Below are 24,110 nucleotides of genomic sequence, written 5' to 3' on the forward strand. Positions count from 1 at the left end.
ATAGATGTCTGTTTTGTTTAGGTTTGGAAGATATAATAATAATAATAATGACGTTATTTTTCAGTCTTCCAGAAAAATTTTCTATTTCTTCCTCCTCTCCTTGCTCTGTATACCCTTCAACAAGAAAGCATTAAAAGGAAAAATTATTCAGCAAAATCAAACCTTGAGTCAGTGCCTTTATCATCTCAGAGGTTCTCTTGGAAATAATGCCTGATGAAATGGAAGGGAAGGAAATGACTTTCTGTAACATTAAAAAAATCTTTTTTTCAATGTCTTCCTTCTAGCTAGCAGAGTAAAATTTTAGGGTTGTTTATAAGTTGTATGTTCCTAGTTTTTTTGTGTGGAACATTTTGTTTCCCCTTAGGGCAGGAGTCATGTCACAATTTCTAGGTTAATGTATGATGACTAGCACAGGTGTACATTTGTAGTAGGAATTTAGGAAAATTTTGTAACAGTAGTCTGCACAGAATAAGCAGTACTTGGTATTGTGTTTGGGGGTAGATGATAATACTTAGTAAATACCTGTTCTGTCCAGGACCCTAACTGGCTATAAAATACATTACTCTTAGGATTCACAGTATTTGAAGATTCATTTTGGTGTCCTTATTTATTATGAATAATTAGTGTCATCCCCCCGCCCCCAAGGTGCTTTAAGACCTTGGTGCCTTTCCAATCTGAGACTACCACACTAAGACAAGAAAGGGCAGTGTCATGGTGGGCATTTCTTAGTTGCCAGAGAAGTTAAGCCACTTAGTTAGGAGGTCAATTAATTTTTGTTCTTACTTCAAAATGATAAATATTCTCCCCGACTTTAAGTATCAGATGTGATAGTATGGATCGCTCTTTCCTGTGGAACTAAAGTACATATATTTTAAAAGTTTTTTTTCTTTTTATAATGTCTTGTTGCGCCGTTTTGCTAGACTGAAAGTTTCCTCATCGCTTGGTGAGCCCCTCCTCTAATTCAATCTTTGTCTTTTGTCTTTGCTGCCTTGCAGGGTTGGTACAGTAGGCTTCACTAGACTTAGCTGCAACTCAGAATTTCTCCTCCAGCACCTGAGTAAATGCTGATGGTCTTGTGGAGAGTGGATTAAGAGTACGAGCTAAGTTCTCAATCCCAATTAAGAAGCGGAGGAAAATTTAAACTGTCTCCTTCAAAGTTTATCACAACCGCCACCATCAAGACAGCAAACCAAAGGACAAAGACTTTGACCTGCTGTGTTGCTCTGTGTAGTCCAGTTCACGTACGGTTTACAGACTTGGCTGGGGTTACTAATGAGTAAATAAAAAGTTGGACACTTCTGTCATTGGACACTTTTATTCACAAAGTTACCAAAATGAGGGCTGTACTGGAGACAGCAGACATTGCCATAGTGGCCCTGTATTTTATCCTGGTCATGGGCATTGGTTTTTTTGCCATGTGGAAATCTAATAGAAGCACTGTAAGTGGATACTTCCTGGCGGGGCGCTCTATGACCTGGGTAGCAATTGGTGCCTCTCTGTTTGTGAGCAATATTGGGAGTGAGCACTTCATTGGGCTGGCAGGATCTGGAGCTGCAAGTGGATTTGCAGTGGGCGCATGGGAATTCAATGCCTTACTGCTTTTGCAACTTCTGGGATGGGTTTTCATCCCGATTTACATCCGGTCAGGGGTATACACCATGCCTGAATACTTGTCCAAGCGATTTGGTGGCCATAGGATTCAGGTCTATTTTGCAGCGTTGTCTCTGATTCTCTATATCTTCACCAAGCTCTCAGTGGATCTGTATTCGGGTGCCCTCTTTATCCAGGAGTCTTTGGGTTGGAACCTTTATGTGTCTGTCATCCTCCTCATTGGCATGACTGCTTTGCTGACTGTCACCGGAGGCCTTGTTGCAGTGATCTACACAGACACTCTACAGGCTCTGCTCATGATCGTTGGGGCACTCACACTTATGATTATTAGCATGATGGAGATTGGCGGGTTTGAGGAAGTTAAGAGAAGGTACATGTTGGCCTCACCCAATGTCACTTCCATCTTGTTGACATACAACCTTTCCAACACAAATTCTTGTAATGTCCACCCTAAGAAAGATGCACTGAAAATGTTGCGGAATCCAACAGATGAAGATGTTCCTTGGCCTGGATTCATTCTTGGGCAGACCCCAGCTTCGGTGTGGTACTGGTGTGCTGACCAAGTCATCGTGCAGAGGGTCCTAGCGGCTAAAAACATTGCTCATGCCAAAGGCTCTACTCTGATGGCTGGCTTCTTGAAGCTTCTGCCAATGTTTATCATAGTTGTCCCAGGAATGATTTCCAGGATACTGTTTGCTGATGATATAGCTTGCATCAACCCAGAGCACTGCATGCAAGTGTGTGGAAGCAGAGCTGGGTGCTCTAATATTGCGTACCCACGCCTGGTGATGAAGCTGGTTCCTGTGGGCCTCCGGGGCTTAATGATGGCAGTGATGATTGCAGCTCTGATGAGTGACTTGGACTCTATCTTTAACAGTGCCAGTACCATATTCACCCTCGATGTGTACAAACTCATCCGCAAGAGCGCAAGCTCCCGGGAGCTAATGATTGTGGGGAGGATATTTGTGGCTTTTATGGTAGTGATCAGCATTGCGTGGGTGCCCATCATCGTGGAGATGCAAGGAGGCCAGATGTACCTTTACATTCAGGAGGTAGCAGATTACCTGACGCCCCCAGTTGCAGCCCTATTCCTTCTGGCAATTTTCTGGAAGCGCTGCAATGAACAAGGGGCTTTCTATGGTGGAATGGCTGGCTTTGTTCTTGGAGCAGTCCGTTTGACACTGGCCTTTGCCTACCGTGCCCCAGAATGTGACCAACCTGATAACAGGCCAGGCTTCATCAAAGACATCCATTACATGTACGTGGCCACAGCGTTGTTTTGGGTCACAGGACTCATTACTGTAATTGTTAGCCTTCTCACGCCACCTCCTACGAAGGAACAGACTCGTACCACCACCTTTTGGTCTAAGAAGAGCCTGGTGGTAAAGGAGAGCTGCTCCCCAAAAGAAGAACCGTACAAAATGCAAGAGAAGAGCATCCTGAGATGCAGTGAGAATAGTGAGGCCATCAACCACGTCATTCCCAATGGGAAATCTGAAGATAGCATTAAGGGCCTGCAGCCTGAAGATGTTAATCTGTTGGTGACCTGCAGAGAGGAGGGCAACCCAGTGGCTTCTTTAGGTCATTCAGAGGCAGAAACACCTGTAGATGCTTATTCCAATGGGCAAGCAGCTCTCATGGGTGAGAAAGAGAGAAAGAAGGAAACAGAGGATGGAGGCCGGTACTGGAAGTTCATAGATTGGTTCTGTGGCTTTAAAAGTAAGAGCCTCAGCAAGAGGAGTCTCAGAGACCTGATGGAGGAGGAGGCTGTTTGTTTACAAATGTTGGAAGAAACTCCACAAGTAAAACTAATACTAAATATTGGACTTTTTGCTGTGTGTTCACTTGGAATTTTCATGTTTGTTTATTTCTCCTTATGAACTTTTAAGGATATGATGAGACACTAACTTAAGAAAATACTGGTCTTTGAAAAAAACAAAAAAACAAAAAACAAAACACTTATGTAACTGTTGCATCTCTCAGGCATTGTTTACGCTGTAGGTTTTAGCCAAATTTTACTTAGCAGAAAAAATCATCTATTTGCAAGACTTTATTTTCCCAGAGATGGATGAAAGTAAAATTTCAATCTAAATGAAGTAAAACTTGTTTAACAGACTGAATTGTGCAAATGTGGTTTAAAATTTTCCATACCAAAGTAAGGAGAGACCAATTATTCTCATAGAGCACTTAGAGCAGAATATATGCTAAGATATCACGAATAAGATATACTGTCTGCACTGCCAAATCTTGGTAGGCCTTCTTACCCTGAAGTAGAAGACTTGCTCATTTTAAAGTTTTTTCTCTCTCTGTAATCCCTACTTCCATTTTAAAAAACTGAATTTGTAGACATTGTATAATCAATTATGTACTGAAAATCGCTAACATGTGCTTGTTTCAGGGCGAGTTCATTTGCCAGGTTCGTTTTGTTAGCATGAGCCTATGGATTCTGAATGCTGAAAGAAAGGAAGAAGAATGTTTCCTGTAGCTATTCTTGTACCACCAGTATATGGAATGTTGGGAAAAAGTTTGTTCCAGTTGTTTTTTTCTTTTTTTCCTACTTTGAAGTTTAAGTGAACCATACTCAAACGACCACCAAGTCTGTCTTTATAAAGTTGTATGTCATGATTATATTGTACATGATTATGGGGGAGAAAATGAAATAAACATTGCTGATGATCCCCAGATTTACTGACCAAATTAAGATCATTTATATAGTTTGGAAATTAGCATCCCCTAAGCAGCATTTGATCGACTAAGCTGAACAGGTGATAGTCTAATACTAAATATTGGACTTTTTGCCATGTGTTCACTTGGAATTTTCATGTTTTCATACTTCATTAATTCTCTAGCTTTGTTCTTGTCATTTGGTAATATTCTTTATTAGCCAGGTACCTTCCCAAGTGGATCCATTTGGAAGATATGTCCGGAAATTTGAAGAAGAATTAATTCTGCCTTTGTGCTGGGTTGCCCTACTTGATTAGATCGTGAGATATTGCAGTTGAGTTTTTAGAGTGAAAATTTAATTCTGAGATCATATTGTATCCTTGATAAGTCTTTTTTCCCCTATTTACTTTTTTTCAAAAGACTTGCCATGTGTACACAGCCTCTACATTTTTGTTTAAAAAGTTAACAGTGACTTAGAGTGTGATGATATTTTGATGCAAACTGACCATCAGTCATAAAAAACTCAAGAGTGCATGCTTTGCCATTGGTGGATTGTCAGTATAGTTTTTCTGTAGAATGGATAGCATGTTCAAGAGGTGCCATGAACAAGAACTTCTACGGGTTTCGTAGTGTGTCTTGTAGAGGAGATTACAGGACTTGCGTTAACTGTAGGACCCTCTATCTTGACCTGGCTTCGTACCCAGTTACAGCCTTCCTGGAAGAGAATCCATTTTTCACAGGGTGATTCCCTTCATGAGGACAGGGTACAAAAGACGTTTGAGAAGAGCTCTACAGATTAGGTAGTTCTTTGTGTGTCCTGTCCTTTTTCCTCCATGACAGATGAAGGAAACTAATTGTGTATGTACTTTGACTTTTCTGTAATCTCTGATATTTTTTAAATTGCATGATTTTATTAACCTTTATTCTTCAGGGGAAAATTATTACTTTTTTAGATATTTTTGTAGATTTTGAATCAAAACTCAGTCCTAATGACTTTAAATTTTTTTGTATTTATAAACTAGTTTCATTATGATGGATTTGATTAGTTCAAAGTTGATTTTAGAAATTGTCAGGTAGCATAATGTCTTCCCATCTCCAGGGGGCTTTCTGAAGGACTGAGTCTGTAGATGAAAAAAATAATTCATGTACAAATAGTATGATTTCTGAGAGCTTATTAGAGTGCCTTGTGGAATTTTGTTCTCAATTTCATTCTTAAGGTTTATAAGCTGGGGGCCAAATAAAAATAAGGACCATCCTTTTCTTGTGTGGAGGCTGAGGCTGTGACATGTCCAAGGTTACAAAGTCTGTTGGGAAGAACAGAAAACCAGGTGTCCAAATCTGGATTCATGGTTTGTCCTCTTCTTTTTTCAAAGGAACTGTTCTTCCTTTGAGACAGCCTTTTGATATTTGGGGAAATAACAGGATCTTAGATTTTTCAAATTGACATGAAGTTGTAGGAATTAAAATTTTTCTTTGACTCTGAACACCTTGCTGTGGAACTCAGCAGTGAGGATTGACATATTGGCTGAGCAGCCTTCTTACCCCTTCTATTAAAAGCATAAATGAATAGGTGGTATTTAAGTGGATTTTTCCCCCCTTTATTTAATGTTGACTCCTAATAGTTTGGGATATTAGCATCCCCCTACCTTCTCTCTGCTGTTGTCTTAGTATGATACATAAAATACATCATCTTGTGTCTATTCATGTGTATATAGCAGTAAGTCAAGTTTAGAGTACTAATGTTTGTAAATAAGGAATGATTATTAGCATATCCATTAGGATTGTTTATTCTTGCCAGTATAAACATTTTATTTAGACTGAAGTCCCTGAAGCTTGCCCTTCTTATTGCTTCCCAGTAATAGATAATGTGCTTGAATAAGTATGTGAATTCCTGATTGCAACTTCATTTCAGGGGACCATTCTTCAGTCTGTATTTCATTAGAATGATTGTTCATGGAATGATACATGGTCTGTCTTAAAGCTAGCAAAATAGTCATACTTTACACTAACTAAATGGGTCCTAAATGATGACATTGATACCTAGACATTAACATGTATATGTTTTCATATTGGCTCAAGCTGAGGTTCAGAATTGATTAAGAGTAATTGACTACAGTAGTTAGCTACGAGTCAGAATGAAGCGAGGACACTGGTGTTCAAAGGTGGAGAAAAATATTGTCTTATCTGCTGTTAATGGTATCTCCAGTTCTTAGATTTTTGTCCTCTCAGGCAATCTTAGTCTCCAGATCTGATGAGAAGAGCTTATTACCCTGACATGCAGAATGATTATTGGTTCCTTTGTGGTACCTCTAATTTCCCTGTTCATCTCAGAATATTTTGTCCTCCCACCCAAGACAGTAAGCGGCTTTTGAAACAGCTGAGCCAGCCTTTTCCCCCAGCCTTTCTTTCCTGGTGAGGTTATCACTCTTATCTTTTGGTTAGAGAAGCATCAAGCAGTAGCAATGGTGCTGTGTCCTTTGGCCTAGATCCAGCAGATCTGATCTCCCAAGGCTTCTTTTTCACTTGGCTCAAAGGATCCATTGTCTGTTTGCGCAAAGAGGCTGGCCTGGGTCACAAAGCCCTAGCTCTTGGGGATGGCAAGTCAAGTAATTAGTGGGGGCCCATCACTTCATGAAACTTCACATTTTAAGAATTGAGTGGGAAGGTTGTTACTCAGTTCTCTAACCTGAGGCTAAGTGGGGGCTTGAAAGTCTTGTCCAGGGTGATTAGAACCTTTAAGTCTCTACATTTCTCAGTCCATTGCTGTCTTCCCTATATTGGGTGTGTGGATCTTCCCCTCTCTTTAGACATCATTTAGTGTAGCTTATGGGTTATTCTCATTCTTTACCACCCTATAGAGCTGCTATATTATTAGCTATTAAAAGGTTAGACCCATCAATGTTCCCACTTGGCAGTATTCAGCTTACTTGCTTTTCTTATACTTTACTCCCATATGTCATTTTCATCTGAGGTATGATGGCTGAAAATGACCACATGGGTATCTAGTAGTGACACCTCAGCATTTCCTGAGTTTGGGTTGAGAGATGTATAAAGACCATTGTTGTTAAATTACGTGAGTACGGAGACTTGCCAGGACAAAATTTTCTTAAGAAGTCAGAAACACTATTAAGTGAGATGCTGAGAAGTACCTGGGTGATGCAGACTTAACAGAAGACAAAATTAGCTTAAAATGTGTTAGATGTAGAATCATATTCATTGAACTCTAGAACTTGAGGTATCTTTGCTATCAGCTAGTTTAAACCCCTCCGCATATAGATTAGGGTACAGTGAATAAGATCAAGCTTGTTAAACCCTGGTTTGATGTTAAATATTGTAAAGTATGAGTTTATTAACATACTTGAGGTTAAAATGACTGATATTTCATAATGATACTTTAGTAGAAAAAAATGCTTTTAGGTTTCAGTATTCATAAGATTTATCATTAGCCAGGCGTTAAATTGTGTAAGTCATTTAATGTTGACATTAGCCTGAGCAGACTTTACAAATGGGTATATTCCTGTTTGTGTGTATGCCTACCTACCATTCAGAGAGACTGGTTTTCCCACCTTTGTCTTCCCTCACATTGCTTTAATTATTCACCTATTCTTTCAACACTTAACAGATTCCTATTTTGATCTTTTGTCAGCTTAATTCACTTTGTTTCAGGCTTATTGTCATGGTGTGCAGAAGTGCTGCTTTGCCCCATATTTGAAGGTCTGGATCCAAATAGTGATTCACTAAATATAGTTGTGTTTAAATATACTAAATTTCTATTAGCTTAAACTGTTCTCAAGAATTGTTTTCTTAGACTTTGTGTTCACTAATAATAAAAGCCCTTAATAATTCATCAGTATTTTATTCTCGAAACTCATTTTTCAAAAATTAGGAGGCAAGAATAGTTAAATTCACACCAGTCCCTTTGAAATGATGGTGTCACAATGTAGAGAGGAATGGAGTTTGTTTTGATGCCGAAAAGCCTTGTTCTTGCAGTAATTAAAGGTAAAAAGTTGGAACTAGTCAGTTGGCATATAGAGAAACCCTTTTGTACTAGTTAGGTATGAAGCTGGATTACAAAAGAAGTAATCTTTTGATCACTACATTTGGTTTTCTTGGTTGACTTAACTCAGGGCTGCAAACCCCTTTTCCTCCATTAAGCTAACTTCTCTAATTTGGTATGCTTTTTGTCAAACTCTCACCTCTGTTGGAAGAGTAGATAGATACTCAACTACTTTGACTCAGAACAGAAGTTAGCTAGGGTTCAAAATAATTGATGGGCTTTGCCAGCACTGGTTCCCACACCATTATTCACGTTGTCATATAATGTTTTTTATTTAAACTTCTCTCCAGTGCTGGGAATAAGGCTTTAAACTACTGATTCACCTTTAAAGGAATGTTAAGAGAATTGATATAATTTATGTTTGTTTCCATCTCAAATCCTTTATAACAAGATAGGATTTAGCTTATTGTTTTGGTTAAGCACCCCATTTATCTGATAACCAACAGCTTAACCATTGGCATATAGTCTTTTACTCTGAAGTAAACAGAAAAGGTTTGATGTAATCTGTATCATTACTCATCTCGTGCACTTTACTTTTTCGGGGAGAACCATAATCTGAGACTTGACTTAAACCAATAACCTTAATTTAGGTAATGACTTTTAAAAGTTTGGTTTGGTTACCTGGATACATAGTGTGTTTGCAGAGAGGGATGCTAGACTAAGTAAGTCAAGACAAAGCACGGTGGTCTCAGATTCTTGTTAGTGTAGGAGCAGTGCTTTGCTCTCCTCAGAGAAGCCCTGTATTATAACTGTTGCCCAGGATAATGGAGCCCCCCACCCCAGTTCAAGACAGTTTACAGTAAGTGAACTCTGTCATTGAGGGAAATACATTTTCCAGTGATTTCGGCAACAGCACAAGTTGACAGTAGATAACCACACCTTTGTTGGAGACTTATATTGGAAATTCACCTTGTACCCTAGTGCTGCTGGATAAAGGAGTGTTTACTTTTTTTATTGCCTCTGGACAAACTACTCTGGATAATTTTCCAATATATCAGTGTAGCCTATACCTCTATAAGTGGAATGTTCCTTAATAACCCACTTTTTTGTTACACTAGTTGGAAACTGAAATTAAGCTCATTGCTATCTATATTATTGAAACCCCCAACTGGCAAAGGCCATTCTGTAGGGTATATTCCATAATATAATCATCTTCTGAAATTTATGTTTTGATTAGTGCCTTCTGGCTGCCAATACTGAATCTGCTAGTTCACACCTTTCCCTTTCTTGATAGATAACTCTTATTTGTTACAGTTCCTCTTTTTAAATATTGTTATAGCTAGTGAAGAAAATACATTTATATTTACATACTTTATATGCAGCCTCTGTTTAAGTTCAAGGAACCAGGTAAGTCTGGTTTGTGTTGCAGCTTAAATGTTATTTATTCATCTGTATTTGTTTCTTTTATATCCTTAATTAAAAATTTAAGGTTACTTAGTCTGTGAGTATATTTTAACTTTATCATTTTCCAGTGTAGGTTGGATAGGCATATCTGAGAACATATATGTGACAACCGTTTCACATTCCATGATGAGGAAAAAGCTGAAAGTAAGTGTCCATAGAAGGCACAAAACCATGTTCCCTCATATTTGTAACTCCACATGTAGAAAGCACAAGACTAACAGTATTCTCATTGTCCCACAAGTGCCAGGCATAAAAAGCCCACCATGGGTTTGTCTCGAGTTGTCAGGATGGGGACTGCAGTACTGAAAACCCTAGACAGTGAGGTACCTAAGATAGGGGTCCTGAATCATAAGGGATTCAGTGTTCTAATCTGAGTACGCTTGTACTGCTTTGGTGGAGGAGAGAATACCAATGTCAAGAATGCTGCAATTGTATTGGGGGGTTACTAGCTAAAATGGGGTCTGTGGGCTCTTTCCTACAATCTGGAACTTGAGAAACAGGGACAGACTTCTAGGCTTTTGGTGGGTGGAACATTTTGACAAACTTCTGCTTTAAGCTGTAGAGCCATTGGATTGTTTTTTTTAATCATAAATCTTTAGAAAATTTACCTCCCGTCAGTAGTACCTTGAAAACATGGAGAAATCTCACATTTTAATAGGGCAAATACTAATCTTTAATCTTTGCGTAAATTTAATCTAAACTTAATGAAGTTATTTTTTCATATGCTTCACTGCACTTCGTTTTAATAGAGCAGAATTTGATCCAAGTGTTACGAGCATCAAACTAACTGAGACAGATCTGCCAAATGAAGTGCTTTGCTTTTCACAATGGTTGTAAGAGTCTAAAGGATTCTTTTGCCTGTCTCATTACCCGCTTCAAGACTAGATTAGATGAAATCTGTGAATATGCATGCAAAAGAAGAAAATAATGTGTTTTCTTGAACTCGACATTATCCTTATTTTACTCCTCACTTTCTACACCTGAATAGTCCCTGTTTGTAAACAATGATAAATACATTTGTGTCTTGGATTTTGCCTGTATGTCAAAGATGGAAGGACTCTCAGGATGGAGAGAAGTGGCTAGCTTGTTCCCACTCTCCTCTATTTTGTTTGTTTATCTTCTTAGGGATAATCATCTTTAATAATATATGGAATGAAGATTAAAGCTGGTATAGACTAATGGAACATGTTTTAGAAGAATTAACCTGAGCACTTTGAGGGAGAGACTTACGCCCTCTAGCCAAAAGTCGCCAGGTTGTGGACCTGCAGCATTTTTAAGAATGTAAAACCTCAGGCTTCAGTGGGGTTACTGGAGAGGAGTACCAGAAATGCAGGAGAAAGGAGAGGTTTGAGGAACATCTTTGGCTTAGCAATATGTGATAAGGCAAAGCAGTAATAACCTGTTAGTCCTGTGTAGAATGTGTTCTGTACCTTTAAATTTTGTTTTTAAATTTAAAATAGTTTTTAAGAACTTAAAGGATGCTTTTGAAGATTCCTTTGGCAGAATATCTTTCATCTGTAATTCCATGGAAAATTGCTTTAATTAGTCTAGGTGAAAGTAGTCCTAGCGGTGTAAATATGTATAAATAGAATTTTCTAATTTCACTGTGAGATCTCTAACTTTTGAGTGGCAAACAGATCAACAGGTCTTTTGCTCATGGACTTTTCTGTGGGGTTGTTAAAATGCAAAAGCTTTATTTTTAAATAATGACATATTACATTAGTGTCAGATGATGGTATGGAATCTGTTGCCCTGCTTTCCCCCACCAATAATGCTTCAGTTTATAGATTGCCAACAGAGTTCCAAAATAAAGCGAGGATTTACCCATTCTTTGCTTGGACATCCCATTTTCTGTTGCCTGGACCTATGTTGGCAATCACATATGAACTATGTTATGCTTCTCAGTGCTTCTTCTCCTTTTTTTTTTTTTTTGATAAGGTGGATATCAAAAATAGTTGCTGTGCAAAAGTTAGTAGTCTTCTTCAAGAAGAAAACCAATTCCTTTTCTAATATCCTGTGAAATTGCTTCATTCATTCCTTTATTTTTAAGCCAAATGTCAGCAGAGTACTGCTGCTTTTATCTAGTAATTTTGATATGTAAGTATTAATGCATTTTTAAAAGACGTCTACATTGAAAAATGTTTTTCCCAGTGTCCTGCCTCCTAAGCTTTGTTCAAATGTTCTGTGAGAGACCAAGTCTGTGCACTGGGGTTGTGTATTGTATACATGGATTGTTTCGTCAGTTATGCATTGTAGACCAAATGTGATTTTAAATGAAGTTGTTGGGTTATTGGTGAGTTTTTTTGAATTGTAAACTGATTTCCAGGGTACCTTCATTGTCCACAGCATTTTTTTTTTTTTTAAGGCTTGACTGATCAGGTCCATCTCACTGTACAATGTTTTAGTTGCAAGCAGAAAGTAGAATTTGATATAAACCAGGTTACTTCCATATTGAAAGGAATACAATTAAAATTGTAGATTTAGGATTGTTAACCATACATGACAATTCTAACTTGACTTATTCTAACCTATTGTATACAATCTTATTTTTTAAATTGTAGACATGTATGATCTTGGTTTAATGTGTTTTTAAAAAGTGTTAACTGTTTAAAAATGAAGCAAATCTGCTAAAGAGCTGTCAGTTTTCATTACTGACTCTGTAAATACACTGTTCTTTGTGTACTATGTGTTATTTTGCCAGCTGCTGCATTAGCCTTTAAAAGTATTTGGAAACTTAAGATGAACTACATTTCTTGCAAAGTATATTCCTTTCTGTGGTATTTTGTCCTGTAACTGAAGTATAGTAATTATTTTATGGAAATGTTAGCACTTCTGTACCAACTTTGAATAAAATGAAAAATTTACACTTCTGTGACTTAAGTATTTTCAGTATGAACGCATGTCTACCCTCAAAAGGTTGTATCTCAGTTCCTTTTCTCTTGGCTCATGAAGAGTTCCAGTGGGTTTCCCCCACCAATTATTGCCATTCTTTACCTTGGAAAACATGGACTTGCAAATACTGACTGAGAATTGAGTTGTATATAAAACATTGAATAAATAAAAATATTCTTGGTTTTTTCATTTCTAATTTTGAGATAATTCCAAATTATAGGAAAGGTGCAAGAATAGGTTGAAGAACCCAGGAATCATTTTCATCCAGATTCACAGAGGTTAACATTCTGCCACAGTTGCTTTGTCATTCTCTCATCAGACACTTTCCTGAACGGTTTGAAAACATAAGTCACAGACATCATTCCCCTTTACCTTCTAAGTACTTAGGGATATATTTCTTAAGGATAATCACAATATAATCAAAATCTGGAAAGTAACTGGTACGATATTTTAATCTAAAGTCTTTATTCAAATGTTGCTGTTTCAATAATGTTCTTTTATAGCAACTTTTTTTTTAAGTTTGGAAACCAGTTCATTGCATTTAGCTCTTATGTCTATCTCCTTTAGTCTGAAATAGTTCCTCAGCTGTTCTTTTTGTCTTTTGTGGTATTGATATTTTTGAAGTGTAGAGGCCAGTCATTTTGTGAATGCCGCCCCTATTTAGGGTTGTTTCCTCATGATTTGATTCACACTATATTTTTGGCAGGACTACAACGTAAACAATAATATGTCCTCAGAGCCTCACACTGAGAGGCATGTGTTGTGTTGTCTCATTATTATTGACATTAACTTTGATACTTGATTGGGGTGGTACCTACCAGGTCTCTCCACTGTCTAGTTAATGTTTTCCCCTTTGGTAGTAAGTAAATTGTGGGGAGATAATTAGAGTTTATGTAAATAACTTATTCCTCATCAAACTTGAATCCCTAGTTTTGGCATCCATTGATAATTCTTTTTTTTTTTTTAAATAAATTTATTTATTTTTGGCTGTGTTGGGTCTTCGTTGCTGTGCGCGGGCTTTCTTTAGTTGTGGTGAGCGGGGGCTACTCTTCGTTGAGGTGCTCAGGCTTCTCATTGCGGTGGCTTCTCGTTGTGGAGCACGGGCTCTAGGCGCGTGGGCTTCAGTAGTTGTGGCTCGCGGGCTCTAGAGCACAGGCTCAGTAGTTGTGGCACATGGGCTTAGTTGCTCTGTGGCATGTGGGATCTTCCCAGACCAGGGCTCGAACCTGTGTCCCCTGCATTGGCAGGAGGATTCTTAACCACTGTGCACCAGGGAAGCCCCATTGATAATTCTTTGCCTGAGTAAGTTATTACTGTGGTGGTGTGAAACAGTGATTTTTCTAACTTTTTTTTTACTATACTGAAATCAAGAGTTTCCCCTTTTCCCCATTTATTTATCAGTTTGAACTCATGTATTATTTAGTGGGTTATAATTCATTACTGTCATTATTTTGCTCAGATGTTTCCAGATTTAGCTAGCAGGTCTCCCTTCAGGCTAGTTTGTGTCCTGTGGCACGTTCTATCGTTTTTTGAGTACTTCCTTATTTTCCAGCACAATAAAGTGTTACAGGCTCATCTTGTACTTTCCCTGACCCATTCAGGATCAGGCATTTAGTAGGGTATGGTATTTAGAAACTAAGGTCTGGGTGTGCTCATTCTTACAGAGGTAAACATGGTCAGTGTACAGAACTAAGAAGTTCGCGTACACATATCCTGATGCCTCCAGTTGTAAACCAGCACCAGAGGTTTCTTTTTAGCCTCCCCTTTCTATGTTTGTATCTCCCTTCTCCAACAGCAAGAAATCTGATAATACTGACACATTTACTTATTTTTTTTCAATTTTACAGTGCCTTAGAATTAAAGTTTTTGCAGTCTAAAAGTGTTGTTATTCTACTCATTTGTCTGAAAGTTTGGCTGAATATAGAATTCTGGATTGGGAAGTAGTTTCCTTCAGAAATGTGTAAACATAAGGCCATTCTTTTCTAGCTTCTAATCCCTGTGTTTTAAAATTTCATGATCATGTGCCTTGAAGAAAGCTTTTCTTTCACTGGTACTAGCCCTCAGTGGCCTCTTTCAATTTGTCAACCCCGTGTCCTTCAGTTTGGGGGTAATTTTTCTCTTCTTTTGGAACTTTTGTTCTTGTCTTGGATCTTCTGGACTGGTCCACTTGGTTTCATACAGTCTTTTAATTTTCACCTTTGTCTTTTTGGTCTTTCTAGAGGTGTATCTAAACTTTATCTTCCAACCCTTATGTTAAAAAAGAATTTCTTTAAAATTTCTGTCAGGTTTTTAATTTTTAAGAGATCCTTTGTTCCCCAAATCTTTCTTTTTTATAGCCTTGTTCTTTTTTCATGTATGCTGTATTTTCTCATCTTTGAAGATGCTAAAGTTTTCTCCTTCTGCATTGTTTCTTCCAGTTTTTATTTTGTTTGTGTTGGTCTCACATGTTAAAGGCTTTTCACAAATGTGTTCTGATCTTTGGTGGTTTGCTTATGTTTAACTGGGTGGACTAAAAAATGCTCTGAGTGTGTGGGTGGAGCTTGTCGGCCTCATTGTTGGGCCTTCAGGGCCTGGCTGTTGGTTGAATGACTACTGCAGTCTCTTTAGAACAGGTCAGATTCCCCACAGAAGGTTCTTTGAATGATAAAAGGCCTTGGGCCATCATTCTGGAAGCCAGTTGGGAGGAAGAGCACAGGGGTCTTCAGCATGCAGTGTGCCTTTTTTTCTTAATTCCTTTTTGGTATAATATCTCCTCTTACAGCTGTGCCTGTGTCCTGCAGTCCATGTACTTTTATGTTTTACTCACTCCAGAGAATCAGCCTCCAAACATGCATCTAGAGGTCCAACCAACTTTCATAAACTTTCAACCAACTTTATTTTAGTCCCCCACTCACCCCTATTTTCCGAGGTGTACTCAGTGTTGCCAATTCCCAGATCTTTTGGGGAATTCTACAGTGTAAATATGGTTGACTCTTGGTTTTCCCCATTGCTGCTTTTCTCCATCTGCTTTTTTTCTAAAATTGAATTGCTGTTTTCCCCTCCTTTCTCCCTCATTCTTGCAGAGTTGTACGTTAAAAAAACAAACAAACAAAGAAAACACTCCTTTACAGTAGTTCTAGTAGGTTTTCAGGAGGGAGCATAACATGCTTATGTTGAATACTCCAACTTACTGGGAAATCCTGGTATCCACTCTTCACTTAGCATTTGAAGCTTAAAATTTCGGAGCCTGTTGCCAGTTTCTGCCTTATCCTAAAAGAACATGTTGTCAACCAGAAGCACAGTGGGAGTTTAAAAATTCTGCTTATCTTAGGAGTTATATGTGACCTCTAAGTTTGAATGCAGTACTCCAGGGTAGATGCTGCTGATTTTAGACTGGAAGGAGAAATAAACACAACAAAATGAGGGCTATCGTTACTTTGGGTTTTACTCTCCTTCCAATTCTAATTTGAAATTTTATTGTCATGCCCTATGGCAGATTCTCTGTAAAATATTATTGTCTCTACATAGGGCTTGCTGACTCAGTTACCAGATTTCATAGGTTTTTGGAGGCTGAGTTTTGTTTTAATATTCTCTGGTACGCTCTAGGAGTCGAATGTCCATTGGTTTTATTAGTCCCAAGAATCTTCAGAAGTTTGGAGGCACCTTTACGTGTCTCTCACTATGGTTTTTTGTTTTTGTTTTTGGTTTTGGTTTTTTTTGCGGTACGCGGGCCTCTCACTGTTGTGGCCTCTCTCGTTGCGGAGCACAGGCTCCGGACGCGCAGGCTCAGCGGCCATGGCTCACGGGCCCAGCCGCTCCACGGCATGTGGGATCTTCCCGTACCGTGGCACGAACCCGCGTCCCCTGCATCGGCAGGCGGACTCTCAACCACTGCGCCACCAGGGAAGCCCTTTTTTAAAAATTAATTTATTTTTGGCTGCATTGGGTCTTCGTTGCTGCGCGCGGGCTTTTCTCTAGTTGCTTCGAGCGGGGGCTACTCTTCGTTGCGGTGCGTGGGCTTCTCATTGCGATGGCTTCTCTTGTTTAAAGAGCACGGGCTCTGGGTGCGTGGGCTTCAGCAGCTGTGGCTGATAGGCTCTAGAGCGCAGGCTCAGTAGTTGTGATGCACGGGCTTAGTTGTTCTGCGGCACGTGGGATCTTCCCGGACCAGGGTTCGAACCCGGGTCGTCTGCATTGGCAGGTGGATTCTTAACCACTGTGCCACCAGGGAATTCCCTCCCACTATGTCTTTATTTCCACCTTCCACCTGTTTGTTCCTAGTTCCTTGACCATATACATCTCTGTTTTTGACTAACACGATATGCTTAACTTTATTATGTATCTCTGCCTTTATATATATATATATATATATATACACATATTATATATATGCGTTTTATATACATATATATATATGCTGTTTTTGTTTTTGCAATGAAGATCTTATTTCTCCTTGAATTTTATTTCATTTTTTGGTTTAATCCTTTCTTCCTTCCTAGTTGAATTAAGTACAGTTAGTAACTTCCATCTCTCATCTATCTTTCCATTTATTCTTTGATGTACATATTCATCAAACATTTATCGAATGCATCCTGTGTGCCAGGTTCTTTGCATCTCCAGCATCTAGTAAAGATGAATAGGAAGCAACCTTGAAGAGGCTTTGTTAGGGAAGGACATGTACTTCTAAATGATTACACTTGCAAGATAGGATTAGGGGAGGAAAGGCACACTTTTCCTAGGAAGTAGCTGAATCTCGACGGGTGTTTTGATCCCTTCAGTTCCTCTGTGCTTTTATGCCCTTTCTCCTCCCTGCTCTTTGGAGCAGTGTAGTCCCGTAAGTACCTTCCTCCCACCACTTGAGTAATACACACCACTGCAGTGGCTTAGTTGGTGATGACACTTTTGGTGTGTTGTTCAGCAAGGTATGCAAATCTGACTGTCTTGCCAAAGCCCAAGTTTCTGATTATTTCGAGGCATATTTTTAAAAAATTTCTCCTAACCCAGTCAGACTGATATTTTTGCTAAACCCATACACTGATGCTTAGAAGATTCACAGAATCTAAATTGGCTTTTCTCATAACGCTTTTGTCTCTACTGTCAATATCCTTTGCTGATTCTTACTTCCTTGGTCTCCCTGTCATTCCAGTGCTGTCCCCCTTCTACTCTCTGAACAGGATGAAATATAAGGCGGAGGCAGTGAACTGAATTGTGCATGAAGGAGAGCAATCAACAAGACAGGTACAGCTCCATGATGTCTACCTGATGCCTGCTCTCACTATCAGTTTCATGAGCTGTGGCATTTCATTTACTTGCTGCCATAGTAACCAGGACTCCTGCCAATCTTCTTGTTTCCCATCTTTTATTCAGCTGTAAGTGCATCTGGAGGGGAATGAGGAGGAAAGAAATGGAAATCTCCCAGTAAAAGGTTTGTGGATTTTGGAATGTTCTCAGAGTAGCAAACATGGGTACCTTAATTTTGGCATTTTCCCAGCTGTTCAGGCAGTATTAACCACAAGTAGTCACCTGTTGTGATTGTCATTTCACATTCAGGGAGGGCTCCATTATTACTGTGAGAAAAGTGGAGCATTTATGTTCCTTAAATTAGAGTTGAAGGAGATCATTGCTGAAAATCCTTTATAAACTACAGTTCAGCCAGAATCATTCATTTTGGAGTGGTGAGAGGCTAGCCAGCTTCCTACTAGAATGTGGTTTTCACCTTTGTCCACACCTGGGGAGCTTTGAAAAATCCTAGTGCCCAAGATTTTTGAATCCCCAATAGACCAATAGAATCAAAATATCTGAGGATGAGACATAGGCATCTTATTTTAAAAGCGCCCCAGATGATTCTAATGTGCTCTAGAGGAATGCCTTGGTAATTTTGCCCTTTTCCTTTGACTTACCCGAATCACAAAGGGAATGGTTGGTTATATGCAAATGAGCCGCCACTTTTGGCCTTAAATGGCCTCTGAATGACATTCTTTGAGTTGAGACCTTGGAAAGAAGTGGGTTTATTAAGGAACAAAACTGCATTATGGTTGAACTACTCATGTTTACTGATAACCTAGGCACATAAGTAATTGACAACTAGTAAATTCATGTGAAGTTGGATCTCATGTAATCATGACTTCCTTCTTGCTCTCTGTGTTAGTTCTTTAACTTTATTCATTTATAGCCTTTTGATACCAATGCCGGTATTTATGTCTCTATGTGGACTAGCTGCAGGGGTCCCTTGGATGCCCATTGCATTTAAGGTAAGTCCAGTTTGTGATTTAAAGACATTCTGCCTACCTTGCAGCTGAAGGTACTTTACCGATCATCCTATTATTTTTTATTTATTTATTTATTTTTTTGCGGTACGTGGGCCTTTCACTGTTGTGGCCTCTCCCATTGCGGAGCACAGGCTCCGGACGCGCAGGCTCAGCGGCCGCGGCTCACGGGCCTAGCCGTTCCGCGGCATGGCATGTGGGATCTTCCTGGACTGGGGCACGAACCTGTGTCCCCTGCGTCGGCAGGTGGACTCTCAACCACTGCGCCCCCAGGAAAGCCCCATCCTATTATTTTTATATTTGCAAATTCAGCCATGCTACGAACTGTGACTCTACTTCATTTGCACTTTGCTGTTGGCACGGCATTAATCTATGCTGAATCTGGCAGTCGTTGGACCCTTATTCCTCTGATTTTTTTCTTCCATTCTTCCCTGGGTTCTTTTTATTTTCATCATATCATCCAAAGAATACATTTTGGTGTCAGATTTCCCAGATCTCAAGAATCTGAGTCTTGGCTGCATGGCAGTAGAATGGGCAGGCCCCTCTTATTTTTCACATCATCTTGCTTTCATTGGCTGTTGTGTTTTCAAGGCCACAGGTGGCCTTTTCCCATCACATCTCTTTGGTCTGCTCTGATTCTAGAATCAGAGATCAGAGATCTCTGGGCTCCTGACTTCGAGATTCCAGTTTTTCCTCTGATTCCCAAGAGACAGAGCAGCCAGGTGTAAGAGCTCATGATGCTGGAAGTATAGCTTACAAAGCTCTTTCAGTAACCGCTGAAAAGCTATCCATCTACACCTCCCTGATTATTATATTTTTTAAAACGTATATGGATATGGAATCAGTATGGATATGGCATGAGTTCTAAATGTTGAGGCATAGTTTCAGGGCTTTGACACAGAATTCACGAACTGTGGCATCTAGTAAGATAGCAATTGGCATAGACTCAGGGGAAGAAATTCTTCTTAAAACAGAAAACTGAATTCGCTCCCTCCCCCACCCCAAAAGTTTTAAAATCACCTTTTCATTGCTCATTGTGAGAGAAATCAGATAATAAAGTGCAGAAAGAAGAGAACAGAATACTCCTCTCATCTTACTACCTAAGGAAAACTGGTATCATTTAGCTGTATATTCATCCAGACTTTTAAAATATATGTATCTTAGTACTTTTTTTCTTTTGGAAAAAACTGGACTGACCCTACATGCTGGGTTTTTTTCTTTATTTTATTATTATAATATTTTCATGTCAGTATGTAAGGATCAGCATTCCTTTTGTTTTAATGGCTGCATAGTACTTGTTCAATCAGTAAAAATAATTTATTGAACCAGACTCCTATTAATGAAGAACTACATTTCCATTTATTCACTATCCTAATAATTTTGTGGTATTTTCATAGCTAAATCCTTGTGCGTGGGTATGACAGTTTTCATAGAGCAATTTCCTAGAAGTGGCTGTAGCATTGAAGGCATACATATTTTAAACTAATATATATTGCCAAATTGCCCTCCAGAAAGTTTACGTTTTTACTAAAAGTGTGTTTGAAGAAACTAAATCTTAACGTTCTGGGCAAAAAAAATATTGCCGCGAGTGGAAAAAAGCAATGACTTCTACCTGTACCGAGTACAGTGTCTACATTGATTCTACCCCAAATATAAATTCCATCAGAACCTTCTTAATCCAGACCTGCTCTGAGAGGACCCTAACTAACGCTCCTTCTACCTCTTGAAGAGGTGTTCTTCAGCCTTTAGAGTCTGGCTGAGGCCTGCCATCTCCAAACCACCAGTCAGAAGTGTTTCACCCTCCCTTTATTAGTTACTTACGTGTGTCTGCATATCTACATCACAGACTTCTAAAGGGCAGGGACTTTGTGTTTCATATCCCTGTGGCCATCCTTTTGGAGGTGGATTTCACAGTGAGCAACTTGGAAATACCTGTCTGAGGGAGGCACTTTGAGAGGAATGTTTGTGGATAGCTATTAGGTTGAGCCTTAAGAAATGGTCAGTATTTGGACTGTTCTTGATCCTTCCAAATGGCAGTTTCGTAAGGTTCAACCTATATTTCTGATACCCACAGAGTGTGATATATTTATAAGAAGTCATCCAGTTTGTACTCACTCCATTTCCAGATGTGGATGTATACACCTTCTCTTTTACAGCTGATTTATGCCATTAAGATTATTTTTAAATTGTTCTGCAATGGAGAGTTCTAGATGCCCCCACATACTTGTTTCTCATGAATATGAGTGTGTATACTGAATATCATATTCATGAGTGCTTTTCACTTAGTACGTGCTTCAGCAACTCCTAGGGCTCTATTGCTTTAACGGTTAAATGACCACTTGATATGTCTGAACTGTGAATTTGCAGTATTTAACATTATTTTAAAATTTTGAGATATTTTCGGTTTGCAGAGTACACAACAGTGGCTTATAAAAAGAAACAGGTTTTCACCTCATTAGAGTATTTGTTACTTTCCCAGTACACTTGATGTGTATTGGTTCCCATCTCTTCTTCTCCTGTCCTCTCCCCCGCTTTTTAAAGTCTGTTAAGTCTTTGTTCATAGTTATTTTATATATTTTTAAATAAATGGTTTAATGATTCATGGGCAAAGTAGTAGAGCAGTTAAAAGATCTCAAGTGTTTTCTATCGTTGACCTTTAAAAAATCTTTGAGTTACTTTTCTAGTCACTTAACCTACAAGTTATATAGTGTATAATAGTTCATCATAGGTAAGTATACTCATGTTCCAGCATGTATTTATGTATCTTTACTTTTTTTAGTGTTCTAGACTTGCCCTTACTGAATTTTATTCTAATTTTTAAAATAGCTTCTGTGCTTAGTAATTTTTATCCTTAATTACTGGGAGGACTGCAGCTCTTGATTCAATAAATTGTGGGGCAAAGAGGTTCTACTGAGTCATAAAAATATTTGATAAAACAATTCCCATGGAACCATTCCCAAAGTTGGGCTCTGTAGATGTTAGGGCTGGCACCTCACACATTTTGAGGTAGGTGGTGTCCATTCTCTGCTTCCAACTGAGGTCTGCTAGTGGCAGAGCTTTCCCTGGAAGCTGGTTCTTCTGTTGAAAGCTGTGCTCACAGATTTTCTTTTTCAAATTGCTGTGAGACTCTCAATGCGGAATTTCCAGGTACATTCTCTCTATTTGGAAATGTAAATTTCAAGGAAATTTTCTTAAGGAGATTAACCTTAGAGTTAAGATGCAGGGTCGGTTGGGAAAGGCTTTTACATTTACATTTTCACAGGTTTTGACAGTTTTCTGACCTGGCTCCACCTTCCCTAAATCCTGCTTGCTCCTGGGAGTTGCACTACTCTTTGTAGAGTGAGAAGGGTGAGGGGTAGGTAGATGCTTCACACCATTAAATGTTGTGGATTCTATGTGGTTTTCATTTCCTGGTGGGCCGTGAGGGTGTTGTCGTGATAGCTGGGTGCACCCTAGGGCCACTGGTTCAAAACCGTCTTTGCCAGAGAGTCTAATTTACAAGATAATTTTGTTGAAAAGCTTCTCTTCTGGGATGAAAATAAGTTTAATTAGATTAAACACTGGTCGTTGACCGATGGTGTTTATGATAGTCCCATGAATTCTTAGCTTATAAATAACCTTACTGAATGGGGATTTTATTTGAGGGGCAAGTAGAGATGTCCTTCCTTTTATTTTCCTCATCTCCTTGCTCTTTATTCTTTTTTATAGAAACTTTGCCCATTAGAATCCCTAGAACTGCAGTTTGCAAAATGTGATCTGAGGAGCCTTGGACTTCCCAGAGACCTTTTCAGGGGGTCACTGCAAAAGCAATAGTGGGTAAAACAGCTGGTGCCTTCACATAAATCTAGGCACCACCACCAAACTTTACTAGTAGTGTATTCCTCACCACCATGCAATTGTAGTGTTTGTAAAAAGGCGGTTGCACTTCAGAATGTCCTTCAGAATGATGAGTGGTGCCAGAATAGTATTGGAATTTAATCTCAGCAGGGCCTTTAGAAGTCGAAAAGTCTAACTTCCCACCTGGTGCAAAGATTGAAATGACGGTCTTCCCATATCTTTGCATTTCGAGTGATGGGAAGGTCAGTTCTTTACAAGGCAGCCTATTTCACTCTCATATAGCTGTAATTTTCAGAAATGTGTTCTTGTTTATACATCAATGCTCTGTTTCTCTGTAATTTTTACCTTTTGATTCCAGTTTCTCAGTGTCCAATCCAAATAAAACATACCTATCTTTTACATAGTAGCCCTGAAAATATTTGAAGTTAGCTGTTGGGTTTTCCCAAAGCCTTCTTTTGTAGCCTGAACACCAGTAGGTCCAGTAATTAATAATAATAATATCAAAATTTGGTTTTAATTTTGTCTAGGATGAACTTTCTTTCTTTAAGTATTGTTTAGTGTAAATTCTTTGGATAGTATTATATCTTATCACAGATAATTAGAACAATCCAGGTTTAACCTTTATGCTTATGTATGTTAGTACTTTATATTTCTGAAATACATGAAATATTTAGTTTCACTTCTATCAGATGAATTCTGGATTCTTTTAAACCGTAGTATTGGTATTAACAGCGTTTTGGCACTACATGAAATAAACAGAAAAACGCTAGTACTGTAATGTTGCTTCAGTATTATGGTCACTACCCTGATAGTGAGGTATGTTGTATATGAAAAGTGGCTTCAAATTGTATTAGAGAAACGAGGAAACTTCCAGTCCCTCAGGGGGGAAAATGAGAGTAAGTAAGCAAGAGACCCTCTTGGGGAGGTACATTTGATAACGCTAATTTATTCAACCACCATTTCTAGCGCCCGCTCCGGACTCTTGTAGATTTGGGGAGTACAGTTGTGTACAAGATAGACAAAAGTGCTTGCTCTCCTGAAGCTTACATTCCTGTGATGAAAGGATATTCATAAATTGCTGTGTAGAAGTAAATGAGAATGACATAAAAAGTCCCTGAGGTGGGTGGGGCACTCTGGGGTGATGAGGATATCAGAAGAAAAGAGAGACTTTTTAAAAACTTTGTGCCCCCAGGATATTTTGAGAATTGTGACATAAATGTTGTTTGTGAGAGGCTTATAGAGACAGAAAATTTGTTGAGAACCACTAATTTAGCACATGAGGAAACTGAGGCACAACTTTAAAATGGATACATTTTAATAATCTATTATTAAATGTAATAATTTAAAGAGTGGCATAGCAATAGTGAAGGAGCTGCGACTGGAGTCCAGGTTTCCTAGTT

At 38.8% G+C, this 24,110-nt stretch overlaps 2 protein-coding genes across 7 annotated transcripts in view; both read left to right on the plus strand.

The window, feature by feature from the left end:
• The window catches only part of SLC5A3 (solute carrier family 5 member 3), a 34,688-nt gene extending 21,871 nt beyond the window's left edge, over positions 1-12,817 (plus strand). For all 6 annotated transcript variants that reach the window (XM_032630758.1, XM_032630756.1, XM_032630754.1 and 3 more), the window contains one exon: positions 996-12,817. In XM_032630758.1, the coding sequence (XP_032486649.1) occupies positions 1,335-3,491 (2,157 nt within the window). In that variant the 5' untranslated portion in view covers positions 996-1,334 and the 3' untranslated portion in view covers positions 3,492-12,817. The remainder of the gene's footprint in view (positions 1-995) is intronic.
• Positions 1-24,110, plus strand: part of MRPS6 (mitochondrial ribosomal protein S6) — a 99,957-nt gene that overhangs the window by 57,079 nt on the left and 18,768 nt on the right. The gene's annotated exons all lie outside the window — the stretch shown is intronic.

The sequence above is a fragment of the Phocoena sinus genome, chromosome 4, assembly GCF_008692025.1.
Source record: "Phocoena sinus isolate mPhoSin1 chromosome 4, mPhoSin1.pri, whole genome shotgun sequence".
NCBI lineage: Eukaryota > Metazoa > Chordata > Mammalia > Artiodactyla > Phocoenidae > Phocoena > Phocoena sinus.